The following is a 16,255-nucleotide window of genomic DNA, read 5'->3' on the forward strand; positions in this document are numbered from 1 at the left end:
CCTCAGTTTTCTGTCATTTTTAGTGTAACGCGTCACTAACAAATAAGAGGTATTAACAAGAATAATCCAGGGAAAATGTGCATCTGTTTTTCCTCATCACAGTCATGGCCTGGTCATGGAGCATGTGACTCAAAGGGCTTTTCAATAATTGCTCAATATTCCACACCATCATCTCTCTTTGCTTGAGTGGACTTTACTCTGCAGTCTTTAAATTCCTGTTTTTCAAAAGGTGAGTGTAATCACTGCTCGGCAACAATTGTGTGTAAAAGGACAGTTTATGTGTATTGAAGAGAAGAAGAGAAAACTCCTCAGCTCACAAGGAAGTGTTTAATCGCCTTAGATGTTCATTTATCCTTTTAACCTCCGATACTTCGTAACAAATACAAAAACCTGAATAAAGAAACACATCCTAAGGAGATTTACATAATCATAGACTCAATTTTCTTTGTATCTTATAAGAGGACGTATTGTGTTGATCCTGTCCTCCGTTTCACCTCAAATCCTGTGCTGTCTTTACATTCAGTTCTCATGTTTTACTCTACCCAGAGGAGGAACTGAGGAAACGAGGCGACGCAGATAAGTCCTTGTCCGATTCCTCCCCTCCTCCCCTCCTCCCGACCACAGGATTCATATTCATCCCTCAATAACGTTTAATTAGTAATGCCAAATTCATTAACCTGTACTGCTGTTACGCTGGCCTCAGCCATAAATTAGCTTAATGTGAGCAGACGTATTGCAGCTGTAATAAGGGACATAAAACTCAGAGAGAAACACATACTGGTCCTCCATGGATCACAGTCATGGATCATTATAACTCACCAAGGTTTTTAGAGCGGGAGCTTTCTTTTTCAGACTCGCAGCTCTTTACAGCACTTAACTATCGGCCTATCAAACGCGCTCTGTAGTCACGCCTCGGAAACTTGTTTTAGTGCTGGTTGAAATAAAAACAATATTATGGAAATGCATTACTCATGACGGCCATTACTTTCATCACCACTTGTCACCTCACAGATGTCAATGCTTAGACTCAAACACGGAGGCTATAACATCATTGAGCGTTTAATTGAAATAAAAAGAAGCCGAGAAAGGATGTGAATGAAAGTCAAGAGTGAACTGCTTGATTATTACAGTAGTTTTGAGATTCATGTACGAGTCCCCCCCACCCCCCAGTGATCTCGCCTAACAATTCACACCGAAGACTCTATTAGGCCTGGATCCCATTTTGTTGTTAAAAAGGGTCTTGTCCTTGCAGAACACTCACTTCCTTGCTTTCTGTTTTTCGAGCATAGGTGGTGGAGGAACACAAGTTCATTGTTCCCGTGCAAATGGAAGTTGGAGTTACCAGGGTAACCGCTCTAATCCTTCTCTTTTCTTTTTTTTTTTACCACTTTTTTCATATTAACAGCCTATCAAGTGCTACCTTTAAAGTCACTGGCAGGAGTGCTCACCCACTTTTAATTAGCTGTGATTCTGTTTGCCAGGAGACAGAATGATGAGCTAATCGAAATTTACGAAAATAATGATGTACCGCAAGCAGCTCCTTCTTTCTCCCGAGTCCCGCTCCAAGAATAACAATAATGAGGCCATTATAGGGGATTGCACTTTAAAACACTGTCCTGCCACCAAAACAGAGGACATAATTGTTCTGGCTCTTTCCATACAATCAACAACCCATTGTTGATGACTTGAGAACTAAGGGAGCAAAGAATGGGCGCCATAAAGATTGGTCCGTGCTGCCTTGAAGATCTTGTACAAAGTGTCCACAGAGGAAGGACTCGATAGACTAATGATTTGTTAGTAAGGGCTGCGGATGAAGACAACTGTCTTGCTTTGTACTAAAAAAAAAAAATCTCCTGTTTGCTTTTGGTTTGCTTTTTGCCGCTCAAATAAGCCCGTAGACGGATTGGAGGAGAAGCATTCATATGGAGAAAGGCTGAGCGTCACACAGGCTCGTGTGAAAGGTCCAGAGCAGCCATTTACATAACTTCAAGTATAACTGATCACAGAAGGTAATACAGAGTGTGTTTGTCCTCTATGAGAAGACAACAAGGTGTTATTGAATATTGTAATATGTGACCAGTGCTTCAATATATATTTCTAAAAAAGTCGGTTTAGTTGATAAATCAAAACATCCCTGATCCCTGAGAGTAAATACTTATAAATGGTTGAAAATGAAATATTTTGTTTTAAGTTTCACGTCTAAACATGGTGGGTGAGAGCTCAGCGGGATTGTACAAACACCTCTTAGCTGTGCTCATTGTAAAAGAGCGAGAGAGACAGAGCTCGAGGGCAGGAGGAATGCTAAGTGGGCCCCTTAGCCTAGTCAACCTTCAGTGGGTTTCATTTATCTTCATCTTGTTAGACTAAATTAATTAACAATCTCAATGTTACACACTTTCTCCTTTCATTACATCAAATAATGGCAGAAATGGAGGGGGAGGTCCTACCCACTGGGAGTAGACAGAGACTGAAGACATCTCTATCTCTCTCTCTCTCTCTCTCTGCTTATCGCTCTCTGTATTCTGTCTCTCTTCCTTCCCCTTTCTTTCTCTCTCTATCTCGCCCTTTCTCTCCCCTTCTTTCTTTCTCTCTCTCACTCACGCGCAAATTTGCTCTGTCTCTTTGACTGCATAAACAAAAACCCTGTAAAACGTCTTCCGTATAAACACATGAAAAATTGATCTCAACTTAAAACGCTTCTTCTCTCCAACAAAGACGCTCACGGCAGCATGGGCATAAATAATTGTCTATTACAGACAAGTTTTGCTTTACAATCAGACGCACTCAAAACTTTTACAGACTTGCATTATTTTTATGAGACACAATCTTGTGCATAAAATATGAAGTTTACGCTCCAATAAGAGTGTGATGTGCTTTTCACGACGGCCGCGCATTTGGAAACAACTTTTACAGCTGTTACGATTTGCTGTATGCATGACTCAAAACCAAACTCATGACTCATTACAATAATGAAAAGCCCATCCTGTGTGCTACTGAGATATGACATACAGGATAAAAAGTCAATAACATCTGCTCATCGGGGCAGAAATGTAGGAGCATGTTCAGAAATCCCCCTTTGACCTATTTCAGCTGCTTGAGAAAAGACACTGGAATTCTTCGGTGGAAGAATGTTTAACTGCCACATCCATCCAGACCGTGTTTCGATCCTTTTCTCCACTTTCACCCCCACCCCCACTCCTCAGCCCACTCCAGGACACAAGTCTTATCCAAGCAAAAGGGCTAACCCTCAACCAAAGCCCTGCCTTTAATCTCAGCCTGATTGTTGAGGCCTCCAATCTCCAGCCAGCGTGCGTGATATCTTTCTACTGGCACTCCTCCTTTAATTAAAACAGACATTGACAGAAGGATGTGGATTAGCGGTGCAATAATGTGTTTACTCAGAATAATCACAGTGTTTTCTCACAGCTATGAGAACAAAAGGAAATTGTTGAGAAATTGCCAAGGTCAAAGGTCATATTTCTTCTTTTTTTCTCTGTCTCTCTCTCTCTCTTCCTCTCCTTCTTCTGTTGTGAATGTGATGTGGGATTGAATGTACAAATATCTGCTGGTGAATTTAAGATCCCACCGCAACACATACATGACCCTGATCACACATCTTCAGCACAGGGAGTTATCCACTTCAAACTGGTTCTGACAGGTGGTGAGAGTTAAACACTGTCATCCACTTTGTAGCCTTACTCCAAAGATTGTGGAAATGAGCTTAGGCAGTGTGTTCTCTAACATGTAACATGTTCTATAGCTGGATAAGTCCTGTCAAACCATAGCACACACACAACACCAAGTAAATCTGTGTCATAGATAAACAGCTACTCTACATTTTTGCATTATTTAATTGATTTTGTTTACTGCAGCAGAGAGTTATAATAAAAATTGTATGTTAATATATATACTAAATAGATATATATGTGAATTCATGTTTAAGAGATGGCACTTTAATTAATTGGATATTAACATAAACAAATATCAGTCACATATCCCTATGTGAAAATGTCATAAAGATAGATAGATAGATAGATAGAGAGATAGATAGATAGATAGATAGATAGATAGATAGATAGATAGATTCAAACAGTATGATTCTGCAGGATTACGTTAAAGTTAAATTACTGAATAAATAAATGTAGATCCATGAGAGATTTTCCTATTGAATTCTACTGTTACACTTCGACTCGTGAGGGAGTAAGTGTAATCAAATTGTCCTTTCTTTTTAAAATGCCCCCCAACAGTTCTGAGAGAAGAAAAAAACCCGCTGTTAATTTAATCAAATAAGTGACCTTTTGAAAAAGAAATCAAAGAGGATTCATTAGCTTTAGTAAAGTTTGGCTGACAGCAGCTTTGAAAAGCAGATGCTGCTGCTGTGGCTTCTAATGAGCCAACCCCTAATTAGGGAGCAACACTGTAGCCTAGAGAAGGTGGTTGACTAGGAAAGGAGCCAATGGTAAACACGCTCTCTTATTTACTTCCTCTGTGTGTAATGACAGCACACATTTTTAATTAGAATCACAGGAAGGGTAAAGACAAAAAAATGTAAATCTTTATGTTAGGGTGAATACAAACACAGAGCACAACAGGAAGCAACAGCACATCACAAGACCAATATACCAGCGACTGCCTCACCCCGACATCCCTGATTAGGGTGGTTAGTGAGGGTGGTGGGGGTGGGGGGGGGGGGCTGGGGGGGGGGCAGATGGGGGAGAGTGGTCAGACAAAAGCATGCAGCAGTGTAAAGACACAGAAAGCCTCATCTGCAGGTTCTTTAAGCTGTATGTGTGCGTTTGTGTGTGCGTGTGTGTGTGTGCTTGTGTGTGGACAGCTCATCTACATGTGTATGTGCTTTCAGTCTGACTGGAGGATTTCAGGGTGAGCATGCCAGTCAGCCACAAACTACGTGAACACAACTGTAACACACAGCTTGGGTAAATATGTTCGAATCCATGTTTTGACAGTGTTCAAATACACAGACGCACACACAGGACAAAGTCTACAGCTGACAATGTATCAGAAAGTACCCCCCCCCCCCCCCCCCCCAAAAAAAAGTTAACCCATCATATACCACCCCTGCCCGATCTGTGGTCCTAAATGGCAACAACGGAAATGAAACTAACCTCAGTAAAAAGCTGCTACGTAGAAAGCCCTCCATGTCAGCGTGCGGGGTTCTGGCAGGAGAAATCACAGAGAACCATTTTCACAATGAAACGAGTGATAATCAAGAATCAGAACAAGGAAGGCAAAGGGAGGAAAGGAGGGAGAGAGAAAAGGAAAGAAAGAAAAACACAGAGAGCATACATCTTCGTCCTGTAATAAGGCATGTCTTTAATTAAAGCAGAAATATGGCTATGAACCCATCCTCTTTTCTATTTTTTTTTATGAACTGACATCATTAATTATACCTCTTTCCATCGAGGGAGTGGATTTGCATACAACATCGGTTTGCACTGAGAGCCTGATGATATGTTTGCATCAAATAAACTCTGCCTACTGATCTCCATACGGTCTTTTTCCACGGCTGTGTGCAGATATATACATGTACATCCAGCACCGTAACCACAGATCCCAGAGCAACCCCAAGTCTGTTCAGAGTAGCCAACGGTGGTCCAGCTGCAGCCCATGTGTAGCGAGGGTGCTGTGGCTTCTGGGAGCCCGGCCGCAGGGGACCCAAGCTGGGACTCAGCGCCAGTGAGGCAAAAGGATGTGGTCATGATGTCACTGCTTGCAGGGGTCGCTCAGAAGCCTTAGCCACAAAATACTGGAGACACATGGCTAAAAATTACTTACAACAGGTTTCCATTAGCCTATGTTATTGGTCCGTGTGCCGTATACTTGTATTGTGTTGAGACTGGTTGGAGATTGATTAGGATTTCCATGTGCTTTGTCTTAAGAGGCAGAAATGAGGAGCAACTCCAAAGAACTATTTGTAAGAGGAACTTTTGTCAGTGGTTGAAATTAAAATTTCCCAGAATTCAAAACTAACCAGATAATCAGCGTCTGAAATATGGATATCTTACAAAAACATGTTCAGCAATAGAAGAAATTATTTCACCGCGACAGTTCATCACTTTGCCGGATTTTGTTTCAATTTCATCAATTTGAATTTCAAGACCTACAAAGTCCCTTTTAAAACCAATGGAAGAAAAAATACACTTCTCTGAACTTCCCCTCATGCACATCATCATGAAATAACACCAAACACAACAGCAAATTACATCTCAGCCCTTAAACACCTTAAGTTTTAGTGACATGGGTGTAATTTGGCGTTTTCTCCCCTTGCTCTCTTGGCTTATGAGACAAAGCCTCTGAGAGAATGGAAAGAATGAGCTGGGCCCAAGGACACTGTGCCTTTCAGTCTGGCCAGCACTTAGCGAGGCAGTGAATCCACAAGGCCCAGAGGGTTCAGCCGAGACTTTTCTCACAATAAGGTGTCTGGGGAGGCGGGAGTGGCATAGCCAGGGGCGCTACGGCCCTGCTCTTTTCTCCACTCAGCTTGGCCCGGTGCACATAATACCATCCCCATGCCACAGCACACGGAGCCAGTGACAACGTGAGAAAACAACCGTCAAACAGTGCAGAGCAGATCAAGCGTGTCTCCTCACTTCTCTGAGTGCAAAAAGCACACATACTGTGGTCAGGCGCACACAAACTACAACAATACCCACACTAATGTCAGTTCACCCTGAACTTATAACGCAAGCAAACACATTGACATTCTACAAATGGAATAAGAAGAGAAGCAGTATTTAGTTTGACGCAGATACAAATGTATGTGTAGCCACAAAGAGCACTGTTTTTTTATTTTCTAAATGTGTGTTCATTCACTGACACCTGCATCCTTCAGCAGTTTTACCAACAGTTAAGCAGCAGTAGAGAAAATGACATAGATTAGTCCGTGCCCGGTTTCTATCTTTGTCTTTGGTCATATTCCACAAGCCTTGTTCTTTCGCTCTGTGTGTGCTGGTGTTTCCTCAGCTGTGCCTGCTGTCTACGGTCCCATTGTGGTCAGAAACAACTGAACTTAGCCTATGGAAGCAAAGGTGCGGTTTGGAGAGCAAATGACCAAACTCAGGAAAATGTGACTGAGCCACATTGTATTTGCTCGTCCCTGAACACAAAAATACAAGAATGTCTTTAAATTAAGGTTAGGCCACAACTCAAGGGCAGGCGTTTTTTCAGCGAAAGAGAAGCAGGGAGGATAGACATCACTAAGTTGGCCTGGACCAGTCTGAGCAGCACGGCAGCACGGCAGCCCTTTCGAAGAATGAGCCTCTGCCAAAACCTGCCTCTGCCTAACCAAGTCTCCCGCCATCTGCAACAAATGTGCTCTATTAAAGCAGTACCATATGGACAACAAGCTAGCTATTAACACGGTTTCAGCACATCCCCTTAACCTAGCCCAGATTTCAAACTTCCAGTCAAATTGACTGCTGATTTAATGCACCGCCAGCAGCCATGTGGGTCTTGGCACGAGACAGAGCTCTCAGCCTTCAGTCATTAACAGGCTCACATAGTGCGCAGCACACAGCGAGACACAGAAGTTAGCAACACAGATCCAACCAGTAACTACATCCCAGGTTACTCTGTGTATCCCTTAAACAAACCCATATGAGAAAATAGCCATATCCACAGAGGAGGATACAGAGAGCAACAGTCTGTGCTGATCCAGGAAGTCCAACTTTCTTAGGACGAGTAAACCAGGGCTCAGAACTCTCTGTTGTACTGAGTGGAAACAAGCTTATGAAGTAGATCTACCCACAGCGCTGCTGCAGTGGCAGCCTAACTGGTGGCTTATGTCTCAGTTCTTCCACAGTGATGGAGAGTGCGTTTGCTCCCTTCGTGTGGATCCAAAATGGCAGTGATTAACCCCTCGGGGTGCGAGGGGGGGACACTTTAATCCCTGCAGGCCGGACGGCCATGTTGACGCCTCTGCGCTCTCTGAGTCATGGGTGGATCCACCCTCTGCTCACAAAGCACTGCTCTCTTCTCAACCATGACGCCACGGCTATGAGCCCTCTGTTCTACGACCCAGAGACAACTCACTCACACACAAACACACACACACCAAATCAATTACAGTTTTGTGGTTTTAACCCGACTCCAAAGTTCAGTTAATTTTGTTTGTTTATTTTTTCTCCCCCTGTCTCAGCTGCTTAGATACTGTACATAATTAGAGTGGAAACACATGACTGCTCTCTGAAGCCTGAATGTATACAGTGCTGGGGATTTACAGCATTTACTGAAACTTAGTAAAAGTCAGAATACTTTTTATTTGTATCTCATATGTTTTTCCATAGCAATTTGTCTAAACAGACTAGCACAATAATGATCAGATTAGAAGATATATTGGTATTTTTACATTCAGTTTGGAAACAAATAGATTATTGTTCTTCGTTATTATTTTCCTAATTTTCCTAATAATTCTTTGACATTATTATTATTGATAATGCTGGACTGCAAGCTTGATTTAAAGTATCATTATAAATAAAAAATAGTTTTAAAGCTCAAATATAAATCACATGAAAGACAAGATCATTGTCACAGCATCTGTGCAAGTATCGTGTCCCTATGCAAATTGAAGCGAGAAGCTAAAGACTGTCTGATGACAGGCTAATTAAATAAGCCTTTCAGTGCTCTCAGTGGAGCGGGGGGACGTGTGAAAAGGTACTGACTGTTGGCTCGAGAGGGGGGGATCCTGGAGAAGATCCCCACATCCCAGCAGACACCTCTACGCCAACTCAACACCCAATCACATAACGTGTGGTGATACCTGGTCCAAGTGTCCGCACACACTGACATACATGCATACACACCTAGAGTGTGCACACACACACAGAAACACATTATGTTACCTTTACTAATGGCAATTGTGTCCGTATGACCCCTTCCCTCATCACTTTACACAGTCACACACAGACGCACACAAGCGCATGCACACACACACGCACCTCAGTCAGAGCTGCCAGATGAGTAGTGAATTAATTTGTGTGAGCCACTCCAACATTAGGAAGGTGTGTTGAAAGGTGTCTGCTCATGTTTCAAATTAAACGCGCTGCTGGTCAGCATTAGCACCTCGCCACCCGTCGGCAACTGACACTTAGGGGGTGGGGGGGATGGGGCGGAGGGGAGGGGAGCCCATCCGCCGTTCACACTGGAATAATTAGAACATGTCAGGAAGAATTAATTTCCTCATTTTTCAAAAGGATACACAGAAATTACCATGTTATTATATGACAGGGTCCCTGGGAGGATTGGATTAAATTTGATTTCTTGCGCAGCCCACACAACAAATTAAAGTCATAAATAAGATGGAAAGAAGCAGGGCACAGAGCATATGTTTATGGCAATGAGTGAAGCCAAGGGACCAGAAACAACTATCTTCATTTCATTTTATTTAAATCAGGCCGACACCGTGTGTCTGAATGACAGCAGTTGCTAATGGGTTGAGATTAGAGGCTCCTTGATATTAACACAGGGATCCAACAACTTCAGCTAAAACGCAAAAAGGACGCATGGATGCTACGATCAGACAATTCTCTACTGAATGAGCAGCTAGTGCTCCATCTCAGTTTTACACGACAAAACATTTTTGAACTGTCTGATTTTTACTTTGTATAAATCCAGCTTCTTTTATTTTTATTACCCCACAGTCCTCAAATGGATTCATGTTCAATAGCCTGTTTGAGATTTGCAGGTAACAACATTTCACCCTGTCCCAGTCACTCACACCCTGTTAGTCTACGGCTTCGGGCTGAATTTTCTGCGGTGAGTGTAATTCTGATGGACGAATGACATTGATGCCAAGTTTAAAGCACCATAAGACTTGCAAATCGACTCTATATACAAATTGAAGCTTTGTATTTGTCTATACTGGAGGACGAATTTATCCCAATTTGAACAACAATAAAATCTCAAAACAAGAATTAATATTTTTTTTAATTCCATCCTTTACTTTAGATGAGATAGATCCCCGTTAAATGAGCACAACCAGCTGACTCAATCCAACACCATCCCTTCTCTACGGGGCGTAGATTCGACTTGTTAGCTTACCATCACAATTTAATACTTGCCTGGGAAGAATTTTTCAACTCTTTCAAAATGGCCTGTCATTAGAGCCTAGCACTCCCCTGGGCACCACAAACTTTAAATAATTTGCGAATCAATTAACTGGCTACTCTCGACGCAACAGGGATTTCACACTCCAGGGTCGTGGTGCATTATCAGCTGGAGACGATTCATGGCGTTTTGGGAGAAAAGTTCATGGTTGAAATCATTAATTCATTTAACCGGACTTTTAGTTATGCATTACTTTCCACAGCTGGGGTAGCGAGAAGATTAATGGCGTGTTCTTTGCTCCTGTTTTCTGTCGGATATATATCTACTAGGTGTCCTACAGCAAAAGGGGATATACGTTGAGAACCAGGACAGCAGCCAAATCCATATTAGGTTGTTTTTTTATGCTTATTAGAAGGAAATAATGTCCACTAAAAAAATCCAATACTGCTAACAATAATACTAAGATGAACATTAAGGAATTCAGAGGTTAGGTCCTTTTCATGCGGTTCAGTGTATGAGAACTCAGACGACATCCCACCTCAACAAATTACCAACGGTTAAAGCATATTTGAGTTTAAGCACTTCAAATGAGGTCATTCATTCATAACACAAAGAGCAAGCTATTAATTGAATGCAGAGTTTAGGGAAATTGATAAAGTTCAGGAGGGCTCCCCACATTCTTGCCAGGTAATGAAATATGCAACAATTAGTTTTACGAATTCACACTGGGATCCTCTGAAGTAATTGAGGCTGATGAAATTCAAATCTTTGTAAGACGATCGAGCGGTCTCTGTTCAGAAACATATTGACCATAATCACTGCAGGGTCAGTAGACTGAAGAGGCCCCATTTGATAAATAATAGATGAAGAATAACCATCCATTGGTTATTCATTTTCATTTAATCCTGAAGTGCCGTTTATTTAATTTCCGTCGAAAAGGCTCCTCCGCATCCTCCCCTTCAGCGGGGCCATCGATAGACGGCTGAGAGCCGGGAGACCATGTTGCTGTTACTTGTTCCATGAATGGCACGTAATGACAAAGAGTGTACAGTGTGTCGCTATTCAGATGATCTCACATATCCTCAGGTGTTTCCAAATGAGATTGCGCGAGTGTAATTAAACTTGTTCTGTGAGCGGTCCAGACACAAACTAAATTACTTTCTGTCATGTTTGGAGATTAATTAAACCTGGGGGTCAATGGATCTAGATTCCAAATTGTACAAGGATCCAAGTCAGTGTCTCCGAGGAGTGATGTGCCAGTGAAGAGCCCTCTAAGGCTTCGTGTAGTGTTTTATTTTCTAACAAATACTGACAGATGCCTGATAACATTACAGTGACTTGATAACACAACCATTAACACTTCCGCAGCGAGTCCTTACTATTAAAACTTCAGGGGTCAGTTTGATTGACTACCAGAGGAGGAGCATGTGTAGATGTTAGTGACAACTATTAAATCATTTTTCATATCTGGTTACCTATTTGCACATTGTGTTTAATATTTTAGGCAAACTTATGGCTGATAGCAGCTTGAGGCGTTGCTTTGTTTCTTGCATGCAGATGTGTGTCTTCATGCTGTAGACAAGCTAGTTTTAACAATTGAGGCAGCATTACTTAAAATTCCCTTACTGTCGATACATTTTACTCTGAATTCGACATCTGTTTCGGCTAATATGTGCACATACAACATCCAGCCACCATTTGTTTTTACTGGTGACCAAGCTAGCGTAGCAGGCTAGCATTCCTTATCTGTGGTTGGCTTGGCAGTCGGCCAATCAGAAGAGTATGTATTCAGCCTGAAATGTGATATCTATCCAGAAAGGATCGCGGTGTCTTTTATTTATGGGTCTGCGCTGCTTTTATTATGTTTGATTAATTGGAGAATGCTCCCGTGTCTGTAAGACCACGTGAAATGCAACCTGACTAACAGAGTATGACCATTTTATGAGTTTGAGCCATTCCCAAGAAAACTCAACACCTCTGACATGCGGCCGCTGTGGCAGCTCGCTGGGAGACAGGTGCGTGTTCATCAGAGCAGAAGACGGAGAGCGATGTGAAATGGCATAAATACACAATGGTAAATGGCCATGAACTTTGAATTGAGGGAGACATTTCCCGGCTGTTATTGGAGAGCTTCTCAACCAGATTAATATGACTCCCATGATACCTCCAACTGACATTTGGAAGAAAAGAATAATATCAACTAAGTTCTTCACCTTTATTTGTTTAATATCTAAGTTTCTTTATTAGATAACCTGCATGAGCAGCGGCTGAGTAAAGGTTGTTAAAGTCATATTATATTGATGCAGAGAGGACTGTACTTTTCTTTATCTTCTTCTTTTTTTTACAGAGCAAAATGCCACCTTTCATTGCGACTGTCTTCCTGTGTTGTCTGTATTGCTTTGAAAAGAATCACTTATACTAATTTTAAACTGATCTACTGGGGACAACCAGAAAAACTTGCTCTTTGACTCTGACCTGTTTCAACTGTAGGTGTCATACTGCTTTTAAAAGGATTCATATGTATTTCTAACATTTTACAAGACTTTTATCCCTTAGTTTTTCTGGAGGTTTTAGCCATATTTGTCAAAAAAGACTGAACTTCCAATATGTTTAAGGCTTATGACATTTTTTACCATATAAAAAAAGGTTGTAGGAGGATTTTCTTTCTGTAAGGATTTAAAAGCCATTGAGATACTTACAAATAAAAGATACTAGAAAGCCTAATTTAAGATATATAAAAAATAATTAAAGCAAAGCAAACTGCAAGAAGTTGGAGGACCTGATGTTGAAAAGATCTTTGTGTGACTTTGTGCCTATGTAAATGTCTAATTGTGCATACATTGTGTGCCTATCCGATTGTCCACCTCATTTGATGCAGGTGTTCAGTGTGGGTGAAAGACAGCAGGGGTGTTGTGAGACGTGGCGAGACACAAACAGCTGAAGAGGCAAAGAGATACTTACAAAAACTGAAAGACTCAATCCCCAGCTTCCAGCGATCACTGGTCAGTTGATTTTGAATTCATGTAAATAACCTGAAACATAAGCAAATAAGACAAAAAGGGGATATTTTAATCATCCATTTGAAATCAATGTTATTCTTAATTAATATTGTAAAATTATAATAAAATATCCACCCAAAACGCGACATTCACACATCATTCATGAGTAGAAAAGCTTCCATTTGATTAAAAACGAACATTGGAACATAGTTAAAATCAACAAAGGTCTCAGAGATGTGTATTTACCTACATCAGAGCAAACAGAGACAGAACAGGAGGAAGAGAATTGGGGCCATGGTGTTGTTGGCTGAGGGTCAGAGTCTCCACAGCAGAGCAAAACAGCTTTGTTAGTGTGTGACCTCCAGTCCTCGCAGCTGTCACCGACGGGAATCCATCCGAAACAATGTTTTTAAATCGTCTTATCCACTACCTCATTAATCTGTCTTCCCGCCGCTGGATTCTACTAATAAACAGCTTTCCTATAAAGTGGTTGTTTTAATACATTTCACTGTCCCTCTTCAAGCACTGGCCTGCTAATGATTTATTTAGGGGGCCGTGCTCTGCTAGGCTCAGCGTGTGTGTTGAAGAGCTGCAGCGCATGGCGTTTGTTAGAGAACGCACAAATATACTGTATCAGTGAATACAGGCATCATCTGAACCAAATTCATATGACAACAGAGAGACAATGATCTGCTGACGGGGGCCGTGTGGCTCAGAGGGATGGAAATGCTCTGAGATCACTCATGTTCATTTTCTCACATTATCTTGTTTTTCACAATAAGCCAAGATCTCATTACCAGCTGATTTATGCAATTAGTCCGCCTCAGCCCTGCCAATTAAACAAAGCCAAGGGTTTTTTAAGGTCATGCTTAACTGATCTGTCACTAATTTGCACCGCGGCACCTCGGTCTCCCTATCGCCGGGGCAAATAAGCCACCAATAACAAGACCAGATAAATGTACCGACTACCGACGCATTGTTGTCGGAGCGCAGCACGGAGTCTGCTGCGTGGGAGGCTGGAGGGCTCACAGAATGAGCCAGATAAAGGCAAGAGTTGCATACGGGTCTGAATGCAGTAGCCTTGAGGCTGGAGGTAACAATGGGGGAGAGGGGACCCAGGTGACCCCGGCTGAATGGAACGCTGTTACATGAATAGCACCTCGGAGTTTAAAGTCTACTCCAGCCTCTCAAATGATGCTAAACACAGACTATTCCACTGTTATGAACTGTGCTCCAGCTGCAACCACCCACCCTCCCTGCGTTCACACACACATACACACACGCTTAACTTATATTAGAAGCTATTCAGTCTGCACGACAATCCCAGCCTGCTGGATAAACCACATATTACATGGATAGTAATTCAATAAACCGGTCTTTGTCAAACATCAAACACTGACTATGGGCTGGATTCCTGTTGTGCAAAAAATAAACGAGAACTCTTATGATTACAGAGAGTAGATATTAAAAAAGCTTTGAATCCATAATCTGATGCTGATTGAGAACAATGAGGTTAATAATACATGGGGGAATGGAATTCTTATTCAATGGTTATTTAAGTTAATTATTTGTCTGATGTGTGGGGGAAAAAAACAAAAGAATTTATAATTACAAATAATGAGCGACCCCAAACGATATTATAATGAAGCAAACGTAGTAATCCCTGTGGTGTAATAAGAGTCAGTGTCAACCAGCCCATTGTAGCAGCATGTAACAGCTCTTTTCCTGCTGTGAATTAGCCCTACAGGCAGGAAACATAAAACAGGCACTCCCCCAGTCCTAATTAGACGAACGGGAACTTATTAAACACAATTCCAGTCAACCCAAAACCCAAATTATTATTTCCACCCCATTTTTATTAATACATTGTCAACACACTTAACCAATTTAACGTGATTCCCATTATTTTCTTGGAGTGGAGAAGATTTGTTGCCAAGTGAATTTGGCCCCATTAGGCCACGAGCGACCAGTCGGAACCGGGCACAAAGACTATTTTTCTGTTCAAAATAAAGTAACCGCGTTGGAAACACTGGAGCTTTGGCCGCTCTCACACTGAATCCAAACAGACTGATGGAGCCGACATCAAAGCCGCAGAGACAGAGAGCTCACATCCACCTGTGGCATTTCTGTCAAAGAGTGGCCTTTTCTTTAGCCTGGGCTAGGCATCGCTAGCTCGCACACACACGTTCACAGAGCGTCACTTGTTAGGACACTGCATTGACTTCTATTCATTTTGCTCGGCCTAACTCAAACCTGAGCCCCAAACTTAACCATGACCAATTCGTGCCTTAAATTTGTTGGAGTGTCGACACACACACACTTCACACACACATGACCACATTGTTTTGGGACCAAGGACTAAATTCAAATTCTACATTTCTGCAATGAAACAGTAGGTAAAACCAAACTCTGTTAAATCAACCCCCCCCCCCCCCCCCCCCCCCCCCTCACATGCATCTTTACACGACACATCGAACACACTGTGAGCCTGCTGGACCTGCTCCTCCAGCTGAAGCCTCGCGTTCAGAATGTGAAGAGAAGCTTCCAAAGCACAGAATCACTTTCAAATCAACTGAACCGTCAAATCCCCCCCATGTGCTCACGTACAGTGTGGGCCACACTTGATTTAATTTTCCCTGACCATAGCAGAGGCTTGTGTTTTCCAACCATCGCGTGACAATGGCTCAGGATCAATAGACGACATCCCCACAACTGTAAACGACACAGAAGAGAGCGACCTCAACATAACTGTCCAAATCCAGGTTTTATGTTCCATGTGGTGTAGTTAAGTCTATGATTCATTACTTCTTCTATATAGTATGTGAGACATGTTTCAATTGCATACATGTGTCTGTGTTTCTGCTGCGCACATTTGTGCACGTATGCATATGTACATTTTTATCCCAGTAGTTTAGTGGGTCTGCATAAGGCAAGCCAAAACTTGTACTTCAACTTCTGTTTGGAATTCATCCAAATCTGCAACATCCTCCCAATCCTCCTCTCCAAATCCTCACTTTCCCCTGCGTCCAAACAAGCTAAAGTAGGAATTCTGCCGAGTTAGTTATTTGGACAATAGAGGTAATCTCTGCCATCAGCCGACTGCTCCCCACCTGGATACAGTGTGGTTATCTCTGCCGAAGCAGCAGCCGCACAGCCAGTGTGGCCAGGGACGGCGTTGGGGGGGGGGGGGG

General features: G+C 42.2%; 1 protein-coding gene across 11 annotated transcripts in view; it reads right to left on the reverse strand.

Moving 5' to 3' along the window:
* The window catches only part of sox6 (SRY-box transcription factor 6), a 132,942-nt gene that overhangs the window by 99,396 nt on the left and 17,291 nt on the right, over positions 1 to 16,255 (reverse strand). For 6 of the 11 annotated variants that reach the window (XM_053435574.1, XM_053435536.1, XM_053435527.1 and 3 more), the window contains exons 2-3: positions 13,027 to 13,097; positions 5,127 to 5,177 (exon numbers count right to left, since the gene is read on the reverse strand). In XM_053435574.1, coding sequence (XP_053291549.1) covers positions 5,127 to 5,161 — 35 coding nt within the window. In that variant the 5' untranslated portion in view covers positions 5,162 to 5,177; positions 13,027 to 13,097. Of the gene's footprint in view, positions 1 to 5,126; positions 5,178 to 13,026; positions 13,098 to 13,310; positions 15,452 to 16,255 lie in introns of those variants that run through there. The other 5 variants (XM_053435546.1, XM_053435565.1, XM_053435495.1 and 2 more) reach the window with 4 other exon arrangements.

Source organism: Pleuronectes platessa, chromosome 1, assembly GCF_947347685.1.
Source record: "Pleuronectes platessa chromosome 1, fPlePla1.1, whole genome shotgun sequence".
Taxonomy (NCBI): domain Eukaryota; kingdom Metazoa; phylum Chordata; class Actinopteri; order Pleuronectiformes; family Pleuronectidae; genus Pleuronectes; species Pleuronectes platessa.